The sequence below is a fragment of the Mastacembelus armatus genome, chromosome 13 (genome assembly GCF_900324485.2).
Source record: "Mastacembelus armatus chromosome 13, fMasArm1.2, whole genome shotgun sequence".
Classification (NCBI taxonomy): Eukaryota; Metazoa; Chordata; class Actinopteri; order Synbranchiformes; family Mastacembelidae; genus Mastacembelus; species Mastacembelus armatus.
The window spans coordinates 2,760,738-2,783,431 of record NC_046645.1 but is presented as its reverse complement, the minus strand read 5'-3'; the positions used below and the strand labels follow the sequence as shown (position 1 = coordinate 2,783,431).

Here is a 22,694-nt window from a genome sequence, read left to right as displayed (position 1 = left end):
AAATATGATTTTTTTCTGTCAGTCAGAATGATGTATTTCACCTAATTAGGTAAAAAATAATCATTTAAACATACTATTGTTTATTTTTTTAAATTAATTTTTAAAATTTCAATATGAACTTTTTCTTTTTAGATATACCGCTTTGGCCCCGCCTCTTTCAACGTCAAACTTTTTGTTTTTCTTTGCATGTCGCTAGCGGTCATGGGAACTGTAGTACAGAGCCAAACGTTGCCTTACTACAAAAGGCGTTGATGGCGTAAGCCATAAACTGCATTACCCAGCATTCACATGGAGCTATGTAATGTTGACGTGTAATTCGTTGTCTGCCTGAAAATTTCCTGTTTCGCCTTGAGCAGCTGTCAAAGCCGAACATTATTTTACAGCGAATTAAAAACAAAACCATAGAGATTTAGTGTCTTTGTAAGGTTTGGCTGCCTTTAGGAGTGACATACGATGTCCGGAGAAATTTCTATGATTGGTAAGTTAAATGACAGTCGATTTATTTCCAGTAATTACCCGGTGACGGGATGCTAACACATGAGCTAACTGGTCTGGTTCGTCACTGCGCCGCAGGTTCTGTTATCCTGGCCCTTTTTCTGGCCGGTTATTTGGGACAGCAGTACCTACCTCCACCCAAACCCAAGGTGATCGGTCTGGACCTTGGTACCACCTTCTGTTCCGTGGGCGTCTTCCACCCGGGCAGCGGGGAGGTGGAGGTGATAGCGGATGAAGAGGGAAGGAAGAGCATCCCCAGCGCCGTCTCTTTCACCAACACCGCGGTGCTGGCCGGACATGAAGCCGTGGACCTGGCTGACAACAACCCTCAAAACACCGTCTATGACGCCAAAAGGTTCATCGGGAAGATATTTGAGCCGGAGGTCCTGGAGCAGGAGAGTGCTCGGTACCCGTTTAAGGTGGGTCGTGGGCTATTTAGTGTTTTCCACTCACAGCCTTACAGTCAGCTTTAGGGAATGCTTCTCATTGGTGAAGTTGAGATTTTAATTTGAAAGGCTTTTAGGGGCTTTAATTTTGAAAGTATAACTGACCCCTGGGTCCCTGTCATAGGTCTTACTATGCCCACTTTCTAGGGACTTTCATTTTGAAAATCCAGGTTATTTCAACAATGCTTTACTTTGAAAGTCTCTTTCTTTGTCAGATCAACCACCCCAAATCCACAGATACTCAGTTTACAGTAAAGGAAACCCTTTACTGTAAACCTAGTTAGACCTAGAACGTATAGAATACTTCTCCTTGGATTAGGTCTTAATGAATTACACAACATAAAACATAAAAAATGAATATTTGCTCTTTTGTAGTCCATCCTTCCTCACTCAGCCTGTGTCTTTGCCTCTTTTCCAGGTGATTAACAAAAATGGAAATGCAGAGTTTCTGATCTCCACCAACCATACCTTCGCCGTGAGCCCGGAGTTCATCGGCTCCAGGCTGCTGCTCAAGATGAGGAAGATGGCTGAGCGACATCTGGGTGTGCTCATCCAGAAAGCCGTCATCTCAGTGCCTGCAGAGTTTGATGAGAGACAGAGGAACTACACTGTTAAGGCTGCCAACCTTGCTGGTCAGTCTCTTTATCGTCTAACGATAATGTTGGACTGTCCTGGTCCCTGGGATGTTTGTTGCTAACTCCTTGTTTGTGTGTTGCAGGCTTGGAGATCCTCCGTGTCATCAATGAGCCCACGGCTGCAGCCATGGCTTATGGCCTGCACAAGGTGGATGTCTTTAACGTCCTGGTGGTCGACCTTGGGGGAGGAACACTGGACGTGTCTCTGCTCAACAAACAGGGCGGCATGTTCTTCACCAGAGCCATGGCAGGTAGGTTTGGGGACGTGATGTGAACAGTTAGAAGCCTGAAAACTCCATTCATATTTTTTTATTCAATGATTGAAGTTGATTAAACAGTTGAAAATAATACGGGGTCATAAGGGTTTTCCTGGTGTCTGCAATCTGCTCAGGCTTCAGTTTCATTCCATTTTGTAGTTTGACACTTGACCAAGCAGCTTACACCTAAAGAGGTGTTGCATGTGAAGGGTGCACTATACTCAGAGGGTGTTATTTCTTACAGGAAACAACAAGCTCGGAGGCCAAGACTTCAGCCAGAGGTTGCTGCAGTACACAACAGAGCGAGTACGCCAGGAGTTTGGCATCCCACTCACACTAAAGGAGGACATCCACCGTCTCCGACAGGCCGTGGAAGCAGCCAAACTCAACCTTACCCTTCAACCCAGCGTCACTATCAGGGTGCCCCTGCACCTTCACAACCACGGCAGTTCTGAGACACCTGAAGGTGCCACTTTAGCTCCGGTTCTATTCCAGGCTGTGATCACTCGCGAGTTGTTTGAGGAGCTCAATGACGACCTTTTCCAGAAGATTCTGGCGCCTGTCAAGACTGTGTTAGCTGAGGGCCATTTGGAGAAAGAGGATGTGGATGAGATCGTTCTGGTTGGAGGGTCCACCAGGATACCACGGATTAGGAGACTCATCAGCGAGTACTTCGGGAAGGAGCCCAACACATCGGTAGATCCTGACCTGGCTGTAGTCACAGGTGTGGCCATCCAGGCTGGTATAATGGGCGGCTCCTGGCCTTTACAAGTGAGCGCTATCGAAATACCAAACAAACACTTGCACAAGACGAACTTCAGTTAATCTTTGTCAAGGTTATTTATTTAAGATAAGAAAAGAACATAAAGAATGCCACACAGACTTACCACAGATTTGCAGATCCCTATTTCTTGCCTCGCTAATGTTTTTTAATTAAATGTCGGCTGGTGTGGGAAAAATGCACAAGAAAAATCACTGTCACAGAAATGAAGGCAGACGGGACATTCAGGTTTTTCACCTCATCTTATGTTTTCTAGTTTGTGAGAAGTGACGAAAACAAAAAAGTGCTGAGCGTAAATTGAAACAGTAGTTTATGTAAAGTGATAAGATCTGCAGCAGTGAATGGTCCTGTTCTCAGCACTACAGTGACAGCCGCTTTCATTGTGCATGTTTCAGCAGATACAGATGTGAACGAGAAGCTACACATCATTTATCTACTGATACGTTCAACTTAGCTGTAGATACTTATTATAGGGTGTTGAGTTCAGGGACCATCCGCTCATATAAAGAACTTAAAAACTAGCCAGTACATGCTACTACATGCATACAGGTATTTATTTATTTATTCCCATTAAGAGTATGGCTGTGTGGGTATGAATGTGATATTTAATGCATATAATTTTGATGTATTTTTACATCTTCATTAAGTTAACATACAGCGTGCTTGTGCCTTCACAGAAAGCTGCTATATCATTGTAGGTGAACTGAACTACTACAAGTTAGTAGATCAGACAGAGACATTTGTCCAGGTCCCTGTTGTACTTGGGTTGATGTCCCAGAAATGTCCCCTATTCCAGTGGAAGATACTGGTAAATGGGTGAGTGGGGACTTCAGTGTAAAGATATGCAGATATGCACAATTATTTTAAAACAGATTCACTGCAATATGGACTACTCAACTTATAAACAAGGTGTCTCAGTGAAGTGCAGACTCCCCAGCTTACAGTTGAAAGAGCAAATTGAAGAAAGCCTTAGTGTTCACAATACTGTAAATCATTAACATCTTCACACCTTTTAAAAATGTCGTATTTAACGGTGAGTGACGTACACAGTGCAAATACTGGTGCTGGATATCAGTCTGGAACAACAGCCTGTGTCGCTGTAGTACATAGAGGTGGTCAACTCTGGTAGCCCCATGAAGGACCAAAGCATTACTTACTGGTGCCTTGTGTGTTTGATATTGAGAAATGTGTTAGTGTCACAGGTAGCTGCCTGAACAATTTGAACAAATTTTAATTTTATATGAGCAAATGTGTTTCTGCTTTTGTTCTGATGGACAGTAGACTGGTTATTACAAAGCCAGTATGGAAATTAATTTCTGTGTCAAAATTCTGCACCTTTGGAGACTATGACCCACAAATGTCACCATTTTTCAATCAAGAACTTAAGGTACCCACATTCACATTCCACCTTTACAAATGGTCAACTTTTTTTTGCCAAATGTCATTCATGAATAAGTGTATTTATTTTATTTTAATAATGTATAGCTCACTTTGGGACTAAGAGCTTCATGTAAGATAAAACAATTATGATGCTTCAGTGTTTGCACCTTCAAACCCAGTCTCTATGGAAATAGGGAGGAAAAAAAACATTTATTTTTGTATTGGGAGTTTTACTATCAGTCTAGCCATTTCAAGAAATAAGAATCAAAACTGTAATTACATTTCTTGCTATTAAAATTCCATTTCTCAGCTTCTCTGTAATTGATTTATTGACAGAGCCAAACCAGGTTGAAATGGCACATACCCTCCTGTGCAACCTATACATGGTAATGCTCATGACATGTTGCATCAAGATTAAGTCCATATCACCTTCTATTATTAAGTCCCAAGAGAATACCTTCGTTTTAGACGATCTGAACAAATGCTACTAGGAAACACTTATTGTATCATAAGGTTTTAATGTTTACTTCAGAGGCACAGTAATACCAAAAGAGAGAAAATAAAACTAAAGGCAACACATTTGCATGTGTGCCACTTGTTGCGATACCTGTAGTGTCCCTTCAGTAAGTTTGGAGCTTTATTTTCACATTTAGCACCCACTTCATTTACCTAGCATTCAGTTTTACACCAGCAACCAACATTTAGGTGCATTTGGTTTGTCAACACTGAAATATCACAGACTTTACTGCAAATCGTACGTCATGTCAGAAGTGAAATGACCTGATCTATTGCTATTGGGGGGAGGAAAACTGTTCAAATGTAATTGTAAGTTGACTGGAGCATCTCACATTGATTCACCTTTTATGTACAATAACACTCAACATAGCACTGCACTCAGGGTACAGAATATATACCCAGCCAGGATGCACACAATACACTGTACACATGTTAAAAACAAAACAACAATCACATTCACCATAAAAGGACAGCACAGCTCTTCATCCTAAACCATTTGCACCAGTTTTTCTGGTTGCCCTGGGAGCACAGCTCACACAACTCATTTGACATGATCATTACTGTTACATGCACGGGTTTAAAGTAGGAAAAGGGGGCGGGGGCATTTAGAGCCACAGTTCAGAATACATACTTACATACACCACCTGGAGGAGAAGGCAGGACTTCTGTAAACAGCTTGTTCACTTTTTTGTTTTGTTTTTCCTTTTTAAATATAAATAATGTTAGTACTATTAAGAACAACAGCACAGCGAAGTGCTGATAAAAGGCAGGAACATAATGAGTTGTTTTTATCTTATACTGCAATAAAGCTTGTTAAAAAAAAATCATCTGCTAAGAGAATAGTATAATAGTATAATTTACAGTGCTTAAAATAATAAACCGCTTACAGAATCTGGAAACATCTTTAAAAACAAGCATTGGTAACTCTGAGGAGCGTCTCTGCATTTAGATGTGAGAGGACGCAACAGATTTGGCGAATTCCATCAATAAAAGTGCACATAGCCCCGTACGATATACAGGATGTCTGACCAGCAAAAAAACACAATAAAAAAATCAAAACCTATTTACAGAATGTACACAAAGCAACTGGGTGGTTGCTTTCTGTCAGTCTGTCAGGTAAACAGCAGGACCAAGGAGAGCGGCCTTTACACTGACCAATGATGGTAACACTTTGCTGCAGAGTACTGTCACCCTCTGTCTCGCTACAGCAGATTCACACAGACTGAGTCCCAATCACTGACTGATGCCCCGATTGGTGTAGTAGTCGTAGTCATTGTCCTCACACAGCTCCTCAGCACTGCCAACCCCATTCCTCACCTCTGGAGGGCGCCAAAGCACAAAGGAAAAAAGTCAGTTGACAACTTTTTTCTAACACTTTCATCAAAACACTCGCTTACTAGTTAATAAAAATAAAATAACAAATACTGATTGAAAAAAAAAAAAAAAATTAATGAGAAGATGTGAAAAAAAAAAATCCCAGCCAGAATCAACATAACTTACCTTTGACCCCCAGTACTAGGCCTAGTTAGACTGGGGCGTCTCTAACCTTGCCTACACAAGACGTTGTCTCCACTGGGAAGACTGGTGCATGGGGGAACGGACGAAGGGAAGAAGGGAAAAGCAGGCACAGAGACGGCAGGTAATGAGGGATGTAATGGACGCATGGAATAAAGGAAGAAGTCTCTGCTGGTGGAGGAGGTGGAGAGGAGGTAGGATGGACAGGTGGTGGTGCACATCACACACGAAGAATGGAGGAGGCAGGCGCCTACTGGGGCTGACCTTCAACATGGAAGAGAGGAAGAGGAGGAGCGACAACATTCACAGACAGACAGATGCATGCTGGGATGGAGTGACATGCTAGCTAGGCGCCTGAAACTCAAAATGACTCATTCCTCCAATGAAACGTGTGAGATTCTTTTTGTAACCCAGCCAATCAAAGGTAAAATACAGAGGAATTTGTTTTTGAGTTCGGGGGCCCAACTAAACCAAAACAAGAAGACACGAGTCAAAGGTTGGCAAATACACACAATATTCCTTTCATCTCAGTGCATACCAGAAAAGATAAGTTTCTCCTTCATGACGTTGATATCTCGATTGGACCTGCTGACTGCGGCACTAAGCATGATCTGTTCAGGGTTGTAGCTGCGCATACCACTCGCACGATACCTGCAGGATCACACGTTAAGTCAGAAATCACATTGAGACAGTGAGGACACTACTAAATACTGCTGCCTCTGCATGCAATAACATGCTTTTGAGTTTTGGTCCATAAACAATATTAATATATTTCATTTTAAAATAAAATAATCTATTGTTTGTTTTATGGGAGGGAAATCCATTAAATTGGATTACCTCTCTGGAAAACCTGTATCGTCATTTTATAAAATGTTTGATGTGGTTTGGTTTACCAGCATCTTAATCTTAAAATTAAATGAAGTAGGAAAACATATAAATGCAGAAACTGAAGCTCAGTTTAGGCTGACACATTACACCAAACAAACCTTTTAATATTGGTACCACATTCTAATAAAGATCCTATGTATAAGATTTATTCTCTTGACTAATCACTAGTGGTTACTATTTTTAGACCATTTTGTGAAAATCAGTTTTGGCTTTTCTGTGAAACTGACTAAAAGAACAGGTTTTATTATCCCATTAAGTATTATTTCTCTATGTACTGTACATACTGTACACACACACACACACACACATATGTGTGTGTATGTATATATATATGTCTGGCTTTCATAGATCTGTGTATCATGCAAAAGGAAATAATTCCCTGTGTATAAAAGCAATCTCTGCTTTAATGAAATTAGATTTAATTACCTTAAGTGAAGAACATTACACACCATAAACCACAGCTGAGTAACAGCAATATTATATTTACATACAGAAAAGCAATTTAGTTAATCTGCATCAATAAAAGCCAGGCCTGGCTCTTTCCCTGATGAATGCAGACCCAGAGTTCAGCTTTATGCAGATCAGTAGTTCATTTTGAATGTTTAGTCGTTTGGCTGAATATGGTGGAGAACAGATTTAAAATCTCAGTGGGGTTTTACTGCTGTGGACATTTTGTGCTGTGTCGATGGAAAGTATTCATTCTGTTAAGTTCAGGGGGAAGAGCTCGTCCCTCTAGAGGAAAGTGGCAGCAATGCAGTACAACGATTCAGGTGAGTAAGAGAGGTGAGAAAAAGAGAATAAATTATAGGAAGTCAGTGGAATTAAGGTGGAGAGAAAAATCTGATGGAGAGTAAAAAAAAAAAAAAAAAAAAAAACCAAACACAAAAAAACAAGAAAGTGAAGGTAAAGAATGGTTCAAACAGAAAAATGATGGATAAAGAGTGAAAGACAGAAAGAAAGCAAAGAGAGAAGACTTTGGGTCAGAGCAGGTGACCCAGTTACCTGATCATGTGATAGCTGAAAGAAGATGCCAGAATGCAGCAGAGGAGGAGAGGAGCATGCACATCAGGCAGAGGAGAGAGCACGAGGAAGGAGAGGCGGAAGGACAAAAAAGGACAAAAGAAGGCAGGAGACAAGAGAGGTCAGTTTAGAAGGCAGCAGAAGCTATTGAAGAGCTCAACTTAGCAGTGAAACCTGCACTGGACTATGAAATCAAAGAAAGAAACAAATAACTGTTTCACAAGCAAAACCACACTCTCCAACAGATGAACATGACTCCTGGAGGAGCGTGAAGGTTTACACAGTTTAGCTAAAAGAAACCATGCTCATACTAAGCACTGCAGATCATCTCTGTCAACGCTGGTTTGTCATGACAGAGGTATAAAGGGAGAGGACAGCAGAAAAACATCACAACAGCTTATAAAACCACGACAAAATCTTCCTTCGTAAACAATTATGTGTTCAGAGAAAACCTTTAAAAAACATAATTAAAACATAGAGCAACAGCATAATTATGTATGAGCTATTATCTGAAGGACATGTTCCACATGGAGAGATGTCTGCTGAGTAGAAGTGCAACACAATGAATGAGATGTAAGTGAAGGGTGCTTGCTAATTGGCAGATATGGGCTCAAGTGTATTAGGGGTGTGGAAGAGCACAACAGGAGAGAGACACACAAAGCAAGAAAAGAGCAGTAATTACTTTCCACTTCATACACCAGCAGAAAAATGGAGAATCATTAAAACTTGCATAGGTATAAAGTGTTACATCAGCCAGTGACTGTACTTACTTCTGGAAAATGAATATTCCTATGACTACAGCAAAAGAGATGAGGTCTGCAGACACCCACATCAGGCAGTATTCATCTGGCCTCTGGAAACACACACACACGCACACACACACAATTATGGTTAAGTCTGAATTTGTTATCAAGAAGTTAATGGCAGGATCTACCACTGGATGGCGCTCTGTACCAACAAAATCTCTCGCATGAGCAGCAACATTTTTCACTTTGTTGATATGACACGTATATATCACAACAAATAAACTGGGAATGAGGAAATTTTGTCTTTAAATGTGCATTTTTATCAACAGAGTAACAACCAACAAGATGAAAACATGGCCTAAATGACCGATGCCCCGAGGATAAATATTTGTTAGCTACCAGACAGTACTGCAGATGCACCAGCAGCCTAAACTCCCCCTGAACCACAGCAGGGGGCTGGGGACATGTCCACATGTTGTCATGCAGAGTCCCCTTATGGCAGCACAGACGGGAAGTCTGGGGCTGGCATGTTTCACGGATGAGGCGGGTGAAACTAAGCTCAAAGAGGCTCAGTGTGGGTGCTACCCATGTTGAGAGGTTTGAGGAGAGGAATGAAATTAAAAAAACATGACTTATACATTACAAGATATTCTACAGTGATGAGACTTGTTTACTACTGTGCTGAGACCTCAGGCGAAGGTTGGAAAGCAATAGGACAGCATGCCCATGGCAGCAAATACACACACTAGGTGAATTCAGTTGAAAGCTAGGATCCCTTGATATCGCACAGAAAAATCCAATTTAGGCATGCAGAGGAGGTGTAGCTACAGGGAGAGACAGGTTAAAGAGGCACATCACAGCCACAATGATGAGCATTCAGCCAGAGCAAAGATGTTTTATATTCACACATCCCACATAAAGTGTACAGTATGAAACAAAAAGCATTTATTTGTCACTTTAATGTTCAACAATTCTACATTCTCTGTGCAAGAAATATGGCCAGGTACAGAAACAGAGCAACAGTTTTCTGTTTTCGCACCATTTAACTATAATTGGACAACATCTTTACTGGTGCAACCTAAAAGCCAATTAAAAAATTATTGTTAATACAAGGAGAAATATTCCTGGTTGTTAAAACAGCCAGTGAACTGAACAGAAAAAGTGTTTCAGTATCAAGTAAAGAAAGAGCAATACAGTATGTAATGGATCCTCACCATGAGCCAGATGGGGTAAGGCACCTTTTTCAGAATATGTGGGGCCTCAGAGGAGACTGAAGACACCCCACTGCACCACAGCACTGAGTACAGCCAGGGCTCGTTGACAGTGTAGAGGGTGAGGTTTATGTTGCTCCCAGAAAAGTTCCTGAAACCAATTGTACATATTCACATTATATAAATTGTATTATATAACATAACCATTGTGGTTAAACCTGATAACATGTCAAATCCTGCCTGATTTCCTGTGTGCTGGCGCGGTTGTATCTGAGCAGCAGCCTGCTGATGCCGTACTCAAGGAGACTTTGAGGACTCCGTTTCTCCACTGAGGTCTGGATCAGACCAGGTGCCAGCTGTCTCACCTGAGCTCTGTGCTCATCAGGGGTCCACATCACCTGCACACAGCACAATACACAGGAGCCACTTTTCTCTATGAAACAGTCATCAGCAATAATAAAGCAATATAGATGTGTTATTCCACATTTTACCCATCTTGTCTTCATAAAGTATGTTAAGAACAGCCACATATCATGCTGCACAGACCACTGCATCAGGTTGACTTAAGTGTTCTGTTTCTATACACCTACCAGGCTCTGAGGAACCCCAGATTGCTGCACAGCATGCAGTGTATCATTGATCCAGCTGTTGTAGCGAGGGTGCTCTGGTGGAGGTCTCCTGAGCCTGAAAACCACAGTGGTGTTATGATAGGAGGCCAGCTTTAGAAGCTGCTCCAGGCTGCATACACTCTGGTTGGCGATCAGATCCTTCTCATGTGGGGACAGGCTGTGCACCGTCCAGAAGGGGTCATACTGAGAAACAGGGATAGAACGAGAACAGAGATTAAAAATGTGGTTAACACATGTAGTATTGACGGTGTTTGAAATCTAATCTCAACAAGGTAATAACTCTCACACTGCTATAAATTAAAAGCTGTGACACCTGAAGAAAAATGTGTAAATTCTTCAAACCATCCATCCAAGTGCATTGTAGTGCAGTGCTATGTAGAACATTTGGACAACGCCTAGAGGAAATAAAAACAGTGGAATGTTTCTCCTCATTTCCTTCACATTCTTTCTCGCTTCACTGAACCCTCATTCTGTGTCAAAGCAGGAGTTGAAGATTAGATGCCCCTTATTTAGGTTTTCCAGCATGTGCCTCACTTTTCTGATGGAATAACACTTCAGATTTCCCCTTTGCCATTATATTTTTATTACACATGACATATCAGGTGACATGTTTGAGCATACGACTACTGAATTGTCAGAACTATACACAGAAGTGGGAAGACTTTTCTTGGACTGCAGTATCCAGTTACAATGTGCACACATGCAATGTAAATAGACCGAGGGGGAGAGTGGAGAAAGTAATGCAGATTCAAACAAACACTGACACAGCAGTAGCATCACAGCCAAGCGTCTTTGTACAGCAATCTGATCTTATAAAATCTAAGTTTCAGTAGGAAATATTTAACAAGCAGTTGAAACTACAACTACACTATGAACATATATATTATTTAGAAATTTGCAGAACAGAATTTACAGTACTATGGCAAAACAATTATTTTGAAGCCTTAGTTGAGCCTGATCTGGTCCGCATGCAGGAGAGCCTCCCTAAAGCATTAACGGGTCTTAGTATGTGGATGAAACCAGAGGATGTCAAGAGGAATCACAAAGCGAAGACACACTTTGAACTTATGACTCAATGGACTAATGGCCATAATCACACATCACTGCATCATGTCATACTGTGAGAGAAGCTGAAACGCTTTCGAAATAATACCTATATTTACAGCAACCAAGAATTACCTTAAGGAACCACTGCCCTGCGTTGAGCTGCTGCAGATCTGTCCAGTTGAAGTGGGAGGTTTCATCCAGCTGCCTGTCTGGGAAAACCTTCTCCACGTCCGTGGTTCTCCGCAGGGTGCGATCGTGCATCAGGAAAGGCACTCCATCCAAACTAGTGATGAGGGATGGGGTACGGTGTTTTGAGAAAACAGAAAAAAAAAATGAGAAGAGAATGTGACAAACACTTAATCAGACAATTTATTGATTAAAATAGACTGATGTTCTAATTTCCAACATTATACAATCATGACATTTCATTCTGATTGGCCAGACGGTTTGTATTTAATAGTCATCACCATTTAGCACATCATGGATTATCCTTTACACCCACGGATGCTTTAATTATAGTTACCGTTAATTAATGAGAAGTGATGCTTATGGTTGTGCAGGAGTGTGTATCAGTAAAAACTCCTGTAACCTCACCGACACAAAGTACAGAAATAGAGCTATTGTCACATTTTCAGAATAATTCAGACAGAGCAGCCGTCCATAATCAAAGGGGACTTGAAAGGCACACCAGAGGTATCTTTATTGGTAGCTCAGGCTTAGTAGAGGAATACGAGACATTAAATAAGAGCAGAAGAGGACAGGAGTTGGTTAGAGGGTAAAGTCTTGTTATTATGTCAAACAAGATCAAAGGAGCAAAAGGGACAGTGGAGGAGAAGAGAAGAGTTTGGCCCAGTAGTGATATTTCTTGCTGCTCAATATTTAAAATGCTGTTGCTTAATATTTGAAAACCAAATGACATCAGCATGTTATCCTATAAAAACAAGAGAAAACCAAGATTTAAAAAAAAAAAAAAAAAAAGCTTCCAAATTTCTCAATGTTTGCTATTCAAATTCCTTGCTGGAAAAAAAAGGTATTTTCTGTGTAGAGTGTGTCTATTCCAAATATATATTCCCTCAAAAAAAAAATGATTTAAGTTAACTGCCAAAAATGCTAATGCAAATAAAGTAAGGCAAATAAAAATGTTTCTGCAGTGGAGTCTCAGTGTTGCTCTGGCTGTCATCAAGTCTAATTACTCAGCACAGCCAGGAGCTCACCTGTCAGCAGCCTGCACCAATCACACACCTATTCACCTCTCTCTCAGGACTGTACACACAGTCAGCGCGCACACGCGCGCACACACACACACACACACACACACACACACACACACACACACACACACACACACACACACACACACACACACACACACACACACACACACACACACACACACACACACACACACACAGGGCCAGGATGGTTGCTAACACAGAAATGATCAGCAGCTAATTGGGATGGGAAGAGTTTGTTGCTAATAACTGGACACAACCTACACTTCCACTACTGTAAACACAAAGCACCGCACCCACAACTCTGCCCCACCTATACACAATAATTCATCATCACTACACATACATGCATCCACTATCAGTGATATACAATGGCCAGGACAGTGTTCACCCTGCCCACTTCCTCTTTCTTCCACCAAGTGTCTCGCTGTACGACTCTTGCTGTTCAATATTACAGTCTGAACTGTTGCAGTTACTATCATTTTATTTTCACAGTGACATGGGGGCTTGGCTTCCTCGAGGGGAACGAATCCAGATCCCCAACCTATAAATCACTGGCTTTTAAAGAGGCAACTTGGTTTAAATTTAGAGTGAGGTTAGGGTACGTCTTTAGGAAATGAATGTAAGTCCGTCTACTGCACCTAAAAGGTATAAAAACACATCTGTGTGTACCTGATAGCCACATCAGTCTCCAACCCTGTGACGTTCATCTGAAGAGCTCTCTGGAAGGACCACAGTGTGTTTTCTGGAGCAAGCTGAAAACACACACAGTAAAGACAAACACACAATCATTACTTGAATGTAAGTCCAGAAACAATGACTTAAAAGGTGGCTTTACTGTAAGCTCAGCTGTTGTTGTGGAAAAAACAACAGATGATGCTAGAAGGAGGAGGAGGAGGATGAAGGAGAAGAAACAACAGGATATTTTTCTGTATGTTTTTAAGCAGATTGTATTACATGTCATACCCACACACAAACAGATATATGTGAAAGCAGACACCTTCCTCTAAAAAAAAAAAAAAAAAAAAAAAAGATGCTGTGTTGTTATTTAATAAGTTTATAACCAATAAGCTAAGCCAACAGGCTTATCACTTACTAGAAAAGCAAAAGCATGTTCCTACGAGACTTGTAAGTCAAGCTAATAGCTGGAACCTATACGATAGGAATAATGCTCTAATCAATACATAGCTCTTCTGGAAAAAGAGTCCAGTCATGTGATTATTTCTTTCCCCAGTAGTCCCAGTGGGAGTTTCTCACAGCCCTGCAGAGCAGCTCCTAATTTTAGATTTCACAGTGGTGATTGATCACATCACAGAAATACCACAAAATAAAAAACTGGGTGTGTTTTTAAGCTTGTTAGTAACTTGTGAACAACCAGGAATCCACCTTCCTTTGCCTTCCATGATTTGCATAGTGCTCAGCAGGCTACTGTGCCAAGTACATAAATCCTTCTTCAGGTAACCTTTAGAAGAAAAAAACATATCCAAGGCCATAAATCAAATGTAAAAGACTCAAATGTACTTTGGGTTGCATAACTCATAGTTGTAGTGTTTTTATGCACATTGAAAAAAATATAATTAAATAGCTGAAGAGACACCCGTTAATCTGATCATAAGCAATCTGTAATCAGTTTATATCATGCGAACAGTCTCAATGACTTTGTTTTTGCCAGACAAAAATATCCCTGCCATACATCAGGCAGTGAGATCTCCAGGCTCTTACTGGTCTATGTTTGTGGACTATTTTCATCTCCACGAACCCAGGGTCATTAATGGACTAGAAAAGCCCTGGGAAGTGCAGAAGAAAAACGAATGACAAACAAAAATCATACATATAAAAGGGGCCACAGTTTTTCCTCTTCCCTCTCCAAATAAAAATCAAGTGGTTCTTAACACCCAGGGCTAAAGGCTCCATATCCTAAGTAGATTAGTGTTAACAAAAATGTTGGTTGTAAAGGTTTGACTCTTGTAAAGCCAACGTCAGGAACCCAAATGTAATCCAGGGAGGGGGGTAAAAGTGTATGTACTGGAACACAAGTTGTTCAAAGAGGCCTGTTTCATATCACTACATTTTGACAGGATGTCAGGTTAGAAAACTCACCATGGGGGCCCCTTGGTGGCCGATAACATCGGGGCGTGGTTTGAGGGTGGAGGGGTCCATGATGCAGGGGGAGGTGATGTAGAGGGGTACCACGTACAGTGCCAGTAACACACCGACATACAGCAGCACGACCACTATCTGGAACACTGAGGAAAGGAGAGATGATAATATAGTTTCAGCTGTTATCCATCAAGTATCTAGAGGTTAAAGGAGAAGTTTGAAATTTTGAGAAAAGTTCATTTTGCTTAAGCTGTTTGATGACAAGGTCAATTCCAAACCTTTCTTATCTGTATAGTAAATATGAAGCTACAGTCTGCAGCAGATTAGCTTAGCACAAATAATGGAATCATGGGAAACAGCCAGAGTAGTGTGGTCTACAGACCAAAGTCTTCAAACATCTACTAACATCTGTAAAACTCACTTATTACATGTTGTAGCTAACGTCTTTAAGCAGTAGAAAATGTGACAATCAAAAAAGATGTAAGAGCATATAAGCAGTAAACACTTATATGTATTTTTGTACATTATTCACCAGCTATTCTGTCTCTCAGTATCGTCAGCATGTGCATAAACTAATTATAGCCACAGTGCTGACAACCATGGGAGAGTGGTGATTTTGACATGTTTCAGGCTGTGATTTGTACCCATGAAATAATATATGTGAGATATAGGATTTCTCTTCAAAGAGATGGAGGTAATTTAGAGTAAAGTTCACTATCACTTACAGCTATGCACAGCAGTCAACGACACTGGCATCAGGGACCAAGGAGAAACACTTTACCCTGCCTGCACCTCAGTGTAAGTGAGCGATGAAGGCTGCAGGTGTCGGCACATACACAAACACACACAGGGGAATGTATTTGTTTCAAGGTCAGCTGCGGGGAGGGGTTCAGTAGACAACTCTTGTTACAGACTGGAGACTTACAGGCCTCATCCACCCACACACCGACCCTGACATCCTCTTTGGTATTCAGACTCCACTCTGCATTACAGCACAAACACTAAAGTGGGAGTAAAGCAGCCAAGACCTCTTCACCTCATCAAAATCTCCAACAGCAAAACATAAGATGTAGCTACGGACAAACCATCTATTTTTTTAAATGTCTCTCAGTACAGCATAGCATAGTTAAATGTGTCTTCAGATGGATTAAGAGTGTTACTTCTGATGAACTCTGATTTCATAGTTTACATGAAAGACTGACTGCAATTACAGTAAATACTAATGTATCTGACTTTACTTGGAAGACAATAAAACTGGTACATGACTGATGCTGACTTTCAATTCTATTGAAACCCACTTTATTCTACAGCGTTACACACACAGAGCTGCCAGTCCGCATAAAGAGCCCTGTTCTCAGAGAAAACAATTCAAGGTGTCCTAGAATGAAAACATCACATGAGCCCATAGGAATGTTCGTTATCTCCGACACCCTGGTTGGAAGTCCTGGCCTCTGTCTGCATGGTGTTAATCATTCTCCACTCTTCCTGGGTGTGTGTGAAGGAAGGTTACCACAGGCAATGTGTGTTGCAGAAGCAAACATACCCATTTTTTCTGTGCGGGCAACCTGTCCAGCTACGATCCAGGACAGTGCAGTGATTGCAGCAAGTGCCCCAATGTGCAGGAATGGACCTGTGGCCTGGACAAAGATGTGAGGTGAGAGAGTACAGAGGACAGGACATAAGAAATGAAAGACAATATAGAGAATTGGAGATGGGGGAAACAGATATAAGGAAATAAGAAACGGTGTCAGTGAGCAAAGAAGAGAAACAACGATAAATAAGGCAGAGGAGTGGAATTACAGACGTAATCTGGTAACACTATTCAAAAATAATAGCTATAATTTACAGGCTTTCAAATTCAGTGGCGTCACTGTGCAACTTCAATCATGCATTTCTGGAAGTGCAATGATCTCACAGGGACACACTAATTACTGTTGAGTGAGTGTCATGTTACAGTACTTGTACTTTACTTTATTCCATATGGTTAAATACGAAAATGTAAAACTACAATAAATACACACTTTATATGGAAATGTGATGTAACTGATAAAGATACTGGTATGTGAGTATTAAAATGATACCAGCCTCTGAAATGTCACTTTTTTTAAAAACGGGAATTACTTATTTATTTACCAGACAAGCAGATTACAGCTTATTTATCTCATCCAGTTCCCACAAACCAGTGGTCAAAGTCTAATTTGTTGCATAAATAACACGCTGCCTCCACCCTGTGTATCACAACAGTTCAGAGTCAGCAGCGATGGCAAGGTCACAGAAAGTGGTTTTAGTGTTTTTCCTGTTCCAGTCTGCTGACCTGCAGGGAGATGGGGATGACATCCCACTCTTGTCCCCATGTTTGATTGACAGATATCACTCCAACGATAGTGGTGAGTAGAGCAGCGGTCACCCCTATCTGTTTGGACAGAGACGGACACAGACCTAAAGTCAGAAAAGCTGTTACTTTGAATACGTAATGTACAAGTCCACACCCACCACAGAATAACCCAGAATAGCTCCCGGCTCTTTCACACCCCAAGCACTGTTTGGTCCAAGCATTTGGTTTGCTGATAACACTCTCAGGCAGGTCATTGACTGGGCTTTCACAGCCCACCTGAGACAACATGATCCAAACTACAAGTACCAAGCAAACACGTACCACACGCTACAATAGAAAACAAGATGCAAGTATAAAACCATGCTTCTTCACTTGGTTTTCAACAACCACACTCACACAGTTGCTCCCACATTTAGCACATTACCTTATGGAGCCAGTGCAAATTCAGCTGTTGCCCAAGTGCTATGTGGCAAAATGCTAAAACCTGAAACAAGATAAGAGTACAATGTTCAGATACAAGTCTGCAGCCTCACAGATTTTGACCTGCTCAACATAACGATGTGACTGGTTGCAATGTCTGGCCACACATTAAACACTTTTAGTATTTCATTAGTGAGGACTTGATGAGGAACTGACTATTAAAAATGCAATATAGGTGAAACCAGCAGCAGTGGTGGCCAGGATGGGAACAGTGCCATCACTCCACTCCCCAGAGCGGTTGTAGAGGAACCTGAAGGGGCAAAAAAGTGATTAATGTATCTCATACTCAGAGCTAACCTGTAATTTATCATTACTAATCCGTGTTGAGGTTTGGGAGAATGGTGAGTCTGTGTCTGCCTAACAATAACAGCCTGCTATTTTAAGAATTTCTCCCAAATAAATAGCAGGCATTACCAGTTTGCAATGAATATAGATGATGCAAGGACAGTTAAAATCTAAAAATGATAGTCTTGAAAGTGACTCTGACTGTCTGTGTTTCACGGTATTTGCCTTATATACAGACACCTATTAAGTTCACTTTGAGATTAATGCTTTATTGCTGCAATAAAACTAACGCAGGCAGCAGCCTCAGTCACCACAGACGTTATTATTAGACCACAGGGAAGACTAAAAACACAGAGTTTATGTGATTGTTATTATTAATGCATTGTTATTAGTAATGGAATTATTAATGTATATGTGGCAGCTGTTTTCTGTCTCATAAATACATTTCAGTGTGGGAGACAGTAAATATAGGCAAGAACAAAAATATCCAGCCTGCACTTATTAGTTTTTTTAGCTGTGGCCAGACACAAACACACACACACACACACACACACACACACACACACACACACACACACACACACACACACACACACACACACACACACACACACACACACACACACACACACACACACACACACACACACACACACACACACACACACACACACACACACACTTAAGTAGAGAGGTGTATGAGTGTGTGCATACTGTATGAACAGCTAGTGCAGCATTATTGTCATTTGAAGCCTTATCAGTGACTCAAGTGGCACAGAGCTGTAGCAGGGTTACTTAGCACCGAATACATTCATACAGCAGATGGACTGGGACATTTCCCTGATAAATCACTAGAGTACATAAGGGAAATCCTACACAAGCGTTTTGCTTTACAATAACAACTGAAAACAGATGCATTCTGCATCTCGATTTAGAATAAACTATATGGTGACAGGTGTGTGGCCCCTATCTGACCTCATAACATCAGTCAGTCTGAGCCATGTACTCACCAGTTGAACTCATTGTAGTCATTATGTGCCTCCCACCAGAAGTAGAACCATACCAGCAGCAGGAAGAAAGTAAAGAGGAGGATGAAGGACCACAGCAGCTCCCACTGCGTGTACACACACACACACACACACACACACACACACACACACACACACACACACACACACACACACACACACACACACACACACACACACACACACACACAAATTATTTCTGTGGCTCCACTCTATTTAATTACAATGGGCAAACAAACATGACTTACATCTATTTGATGATGGTCCATGGTTTGACAATCAATGCAGAACAGCTTTAAATCTTGACAAAACCTACTATAAATGGTCTGCTGCTGTGAAACCAAAGCTATTATATAAAATCCTCCCACAGAGTCAGTGTGACTTATCAGAACTCCTTCAGAGATCCAGAGTTCATTAAAGTAAAATAAACTTTCCATAAACTGCCCTGCTCTGAGCACATTGTTGTAACCTGGTTGCTGATCTTTGCAAAGACTATTCCCTCAAACACTTTGCTCATTATCAAGAAAAGACTTTAATAACTGCACGTGCAAGCCAACTAATTAATGTCCTGAGCTGTCATGTACTTTTGTACTTTGGCAAACACTGAACTGCCCACGTCTTCAGATACGGCCTCATATAGGAGGATACTTGAACAGCGTGTCCATCTCCATCTTTCTCAGCATATATTAAACATATCTACACTTTTGCTGTGATTCAGAAGCTTCTGACCTTTTAATAACATGCAAAAAATTGTTCATCTAAAGACTCAAACCCACTCAAAAGAACTGAGCTGTTTTAAAATGTAATGATAACCTTTAGGTAGCACATACATAAGAGTTTCAATAAAATGGCATTTCAAGACTGAAGAGTGAGAGGAGATGCCAGTGAAGTGTAAGCGTGTGAAAACTCATGCAGTTTTCTCAATGCAGTTTCTCACGTTTAGACCTGCTTTTCGAGGGAGAAGTCATATCACATCAAAAAGGTCAGTTGCAATTTTAATTATACATGTCAGTGTGTGCGCATGTATGCATTACACTGCTATGACAAGATATAGACACTTATGTAAACTGGGCAGATTAGCGTGAATGCACTATTGTTGTGGGTGCTGAAGATCAGATTATTATCGGCTCAATCAGATGATGAGACTGACAGGTAAGACAGTCTGCCCGACCTGTTTTCCTGTTTATACTGGGCTCATTCCCAGTAAGTGTCATTTGACCAAATATACACGTTTTGTAAGTAAGAACGTCAATTGAAATTACTGTAAACTGCGCAGCATTTGAGATAAGGTTTGGACGTCAAACTTGTTTTAAAAGCTTTCACAAATTTCACCCTTCAGGAACAGGCCAGACAAACACTGTAAGTCATGCTGGCATGAGGATTTATGATTTAATTTCTGGGGATGCTTTCATGGCTGACTGTGGTCACTTGTACAAAAAAGGGAATCAAGCCTGTGAATCAGGCCCCTGTCATATTTGGACATGGTTTCTGAAATGCATTTCAGAAGAAAAAAAAAAAAAAAAAAAAAAAAAGGTTACAAAAGGAAGTTTTACATTGGATAACATGGGCACCTGCCAAGAAAGCTTGTCTTTACAACAAGGAGATGACTCAAAAGATAAAAGCTGCCTTTCTAGAACAGCAAATAGTGTTCAGCTCTCTTGCCATTTTTAGCCTGTATTTATTGATTTTTTTAAACCTTCTCTTAAAGACACAGCATTTACTGTACCAATGTTGAGATGCGTCAAGTGCCATAGAGCTCAGAAAATCAATGCGAGCAACACAAACATTCCCATGGTCTCTGTGGGAGCTCTGCTCTGCTCATAGATGAGAAAGCATCGACTCTGGTTCACAAGGTCCTAAATGACTACTGGAAACACCTGGGAGATCTGACCTTGGTCCTGAGAGGGGACATTGTCCCTCCCCAAGACCCTCCTCTCCTCTGAATTATGAGGATGCAACCTGAGATGCCCCTGAGACAGCTGTGACGGTGCGATAAATAAAGTTACCCACACTGAGGTCTCCATAATTAATCAGAGCATCTGATAACCTGTATCCCAATGCCATCCCAACAACTTGATGCTAAAAATGGGATTTTATTAACTCACAGTGCTATTTTGCCCTGACATTGGCAATTAGGTATCAGCTATTGCTGAATACATCCAATTTGGTTTTGATTTTCCCTGCTTTTTGTCACCATTTCTTGAAATTGATTCAATAGATAAAATAGAAACAGCATCTTTTTCTCTGCTCTAAACTAATAAAAAATGAGAACCACATCTAGGACAGAAAATCCGATTATCAACCACAGACAGTAGTGTGGTGTTTTGGTCTTATTGCTTACTTACACTGTTAGATCTGATGCTCTCTTCCCTTTTCCTAGCCAACTTCATAGCACGGCCGCCTGACATGACCTGGCCTGCCCTTGTGGCATCACATTAACATTCTGCATGGCTGGCATTTTATTTGGGGACAGCAACCCCATGGCTCTCTGGGAATCAGACTATTAAAGCAGCAGTGCATGCTAACAGTCATCCATACTGTGCTCTGATCATTACTCTGACTGTTGGCCTATTAGAGAAATCTTAGAAGCCATAAAAGGACAAATTGACTTTGGGAAGACGAGGGAAGCTAATTAATCAGCTGTAATTCAAATCAAATTTTGTTGTGAGCTGCACTTAATGAGCAATTAAAGAAATACTGTACTTTTCAAAACCTTCAAGGGCCATTTTATGTGGTTACTCTGCACAGTGTTGTCTAGACAGCAGAAATGGTTTAGATTAAATTTATTTTAACAGTAAACTAATTTTGTTCCTAAACATGCAATACCAAAAACAGGATAACAGTAACAACCAAGCCTCAAAGAACAAACTATGGCACACTGCTAAAAATAGAAGGATCAAATGGACCAAGAAAAATATGGCTGCAGTCTGCAAACACTCATTAAACCTACAAAGGAGACGTTACAGGAAATCCTCCACTAAATCCTCCTAAACTCTCTGCAACCTGCAGACTTATTATCAATTCTAACTATAATCAATTCTTAAATATCTACTAAGGATTTACAGGCTTTTTCCAATCACCACCAAGTTCGGCATTGTCCTAACTTTAATAACTCTGACCCTTTATCGGAAATTGTTACAGATGGCAAAATCATGCGACGGCAAGAAAATTGTAGTAAAATATAAATATAGAATAAAAAGAGTCACTTTAAAGGAAGTGTGAAACATCCCAGTACAGGAAGAGAGGCACATTGCAATAAAAGCCTGCACAACTTTTGGCCTTGTGGCTTTCTTAATATGGTTTTTAATATGATTATGACTAAAGCAGACATTAATATTTTAGTATTTATTAAATAGGGTTATTGGATTGTACAGCAATAATCTTGTAAAGTTCAGGGTTTAAGAACCACTCAAAATGTCTCATAATTCTGAGGCCTTTTTCATTCAGTCGCTGGTCTTGATTATCAGACATGAATATTGATGAGTATTTGCTCAGACTGAATGATCATAGCTCCCAAATAATGTTTTCTCATTATTTTAAATTCTGTAGGAGTTCACTGCTTTCTAAATACACTAGATGAGTCTTAAAGTACCCCAGCATCAGGTCTCTTAATTTTTATTGAAATATTGTTTATAACTTTTTAAAGTGGCAATAGCAACTTATCAGTC

At 40.7% G+C, this 22,694-nt stretch overlaps 2 protein-coding genes across 3 annotated transcripts in view; one reads left to right on the top strand and one right to left on the bottom strand.

The window, feature by feature from the left end:
* The first annotated feature begins 313 nt into the window (after positions 1–313).
* Positions 314–4,305, top strand: hspa13 (heat shock protein 70 family, member 13). The gene is made up of 5 exons (XM_026329477.2): positions 314–478; positions 574–914; positions 1,360–1,573; positions 1,660–1,827; positions 2,078–4,305. The coding sequence occupies exons 1-5, from the start codon at positions 454–456 to the stop codon at positions 2,656–2,658; spliced, it is 1,329 nt and encodes a 442-aa protein (XP_026185262.1). The 5' UTR covers positions 314–453; the 3' UTR covers positions 2,659–4,305.
* Positions 4,306–4,445: 140 nt separating this feature from the next.
* Positions 4,446–22,694, bottom strand: part of gdpd5b (glycerophosphodiester phosphodiesterase domain containing 5b) — a 35,005-nt gene continuing 16,756 nt past the window's right edge. The window contains exons 3-17 of one of the 2 annotated variants that reach the window (XR_003297092.2): positions 19,009–19,112; positions 17,870–17,963; positions 17,658–17,717; positions 17,213–17,311; positions 16,442–16,535; positions 14,899–15,044; positions 13,471–13,553; positions 11,699–11,849; positions 10,481–10,702; positions 10,131–10,288; positions 9,894–10,041; positions 8,704–8,786; positions 6,564–6,676; positions 6,011–6,289; positions 4,446–5,829 (exon numbers count right to left, since the gene is read on the bottom strand). Coding sequence is in view for 1 of the 2 variants with exons in the window: in XM_026329476.2 (XP_026185261.1) it covers positions 5,744–5,829; positions 6,564–6,676; positions 8,704–8,786; positions 9,894–10,041; positions 10,131–10,288; positions 10,481–10,702; positions 11,699–11,849; positions 13,471–13,553; positions 14,899–15,044; positions 16,442–16,535; positions 17,213–17,311; positions 17,658–17,717; positions 17,870–17,963; positions 19,009–19,112 (1,641 nt within the window). In the remaining variant the exon portion in view is untranslated. The remainder of the gene's footprint in view (positions 5,830–6,010; positions 6,290–6,563; positions 6,677–8,703; positions 8,787–9,893; positions 10,042–10,130; positions 10,289–10,480; positions 10,703–11,698; positions 11,850–13,470; positions 13,554–14,898; positions 15,045–16,441; positions 16,536–17,212; positions 17,312–17,657; positions 17,718–17,869; positions 17,964–19,008; positions 19,113–22,694) is intronic. The other variant, XM_026329476.2, reaches the window with a different exon arrangement.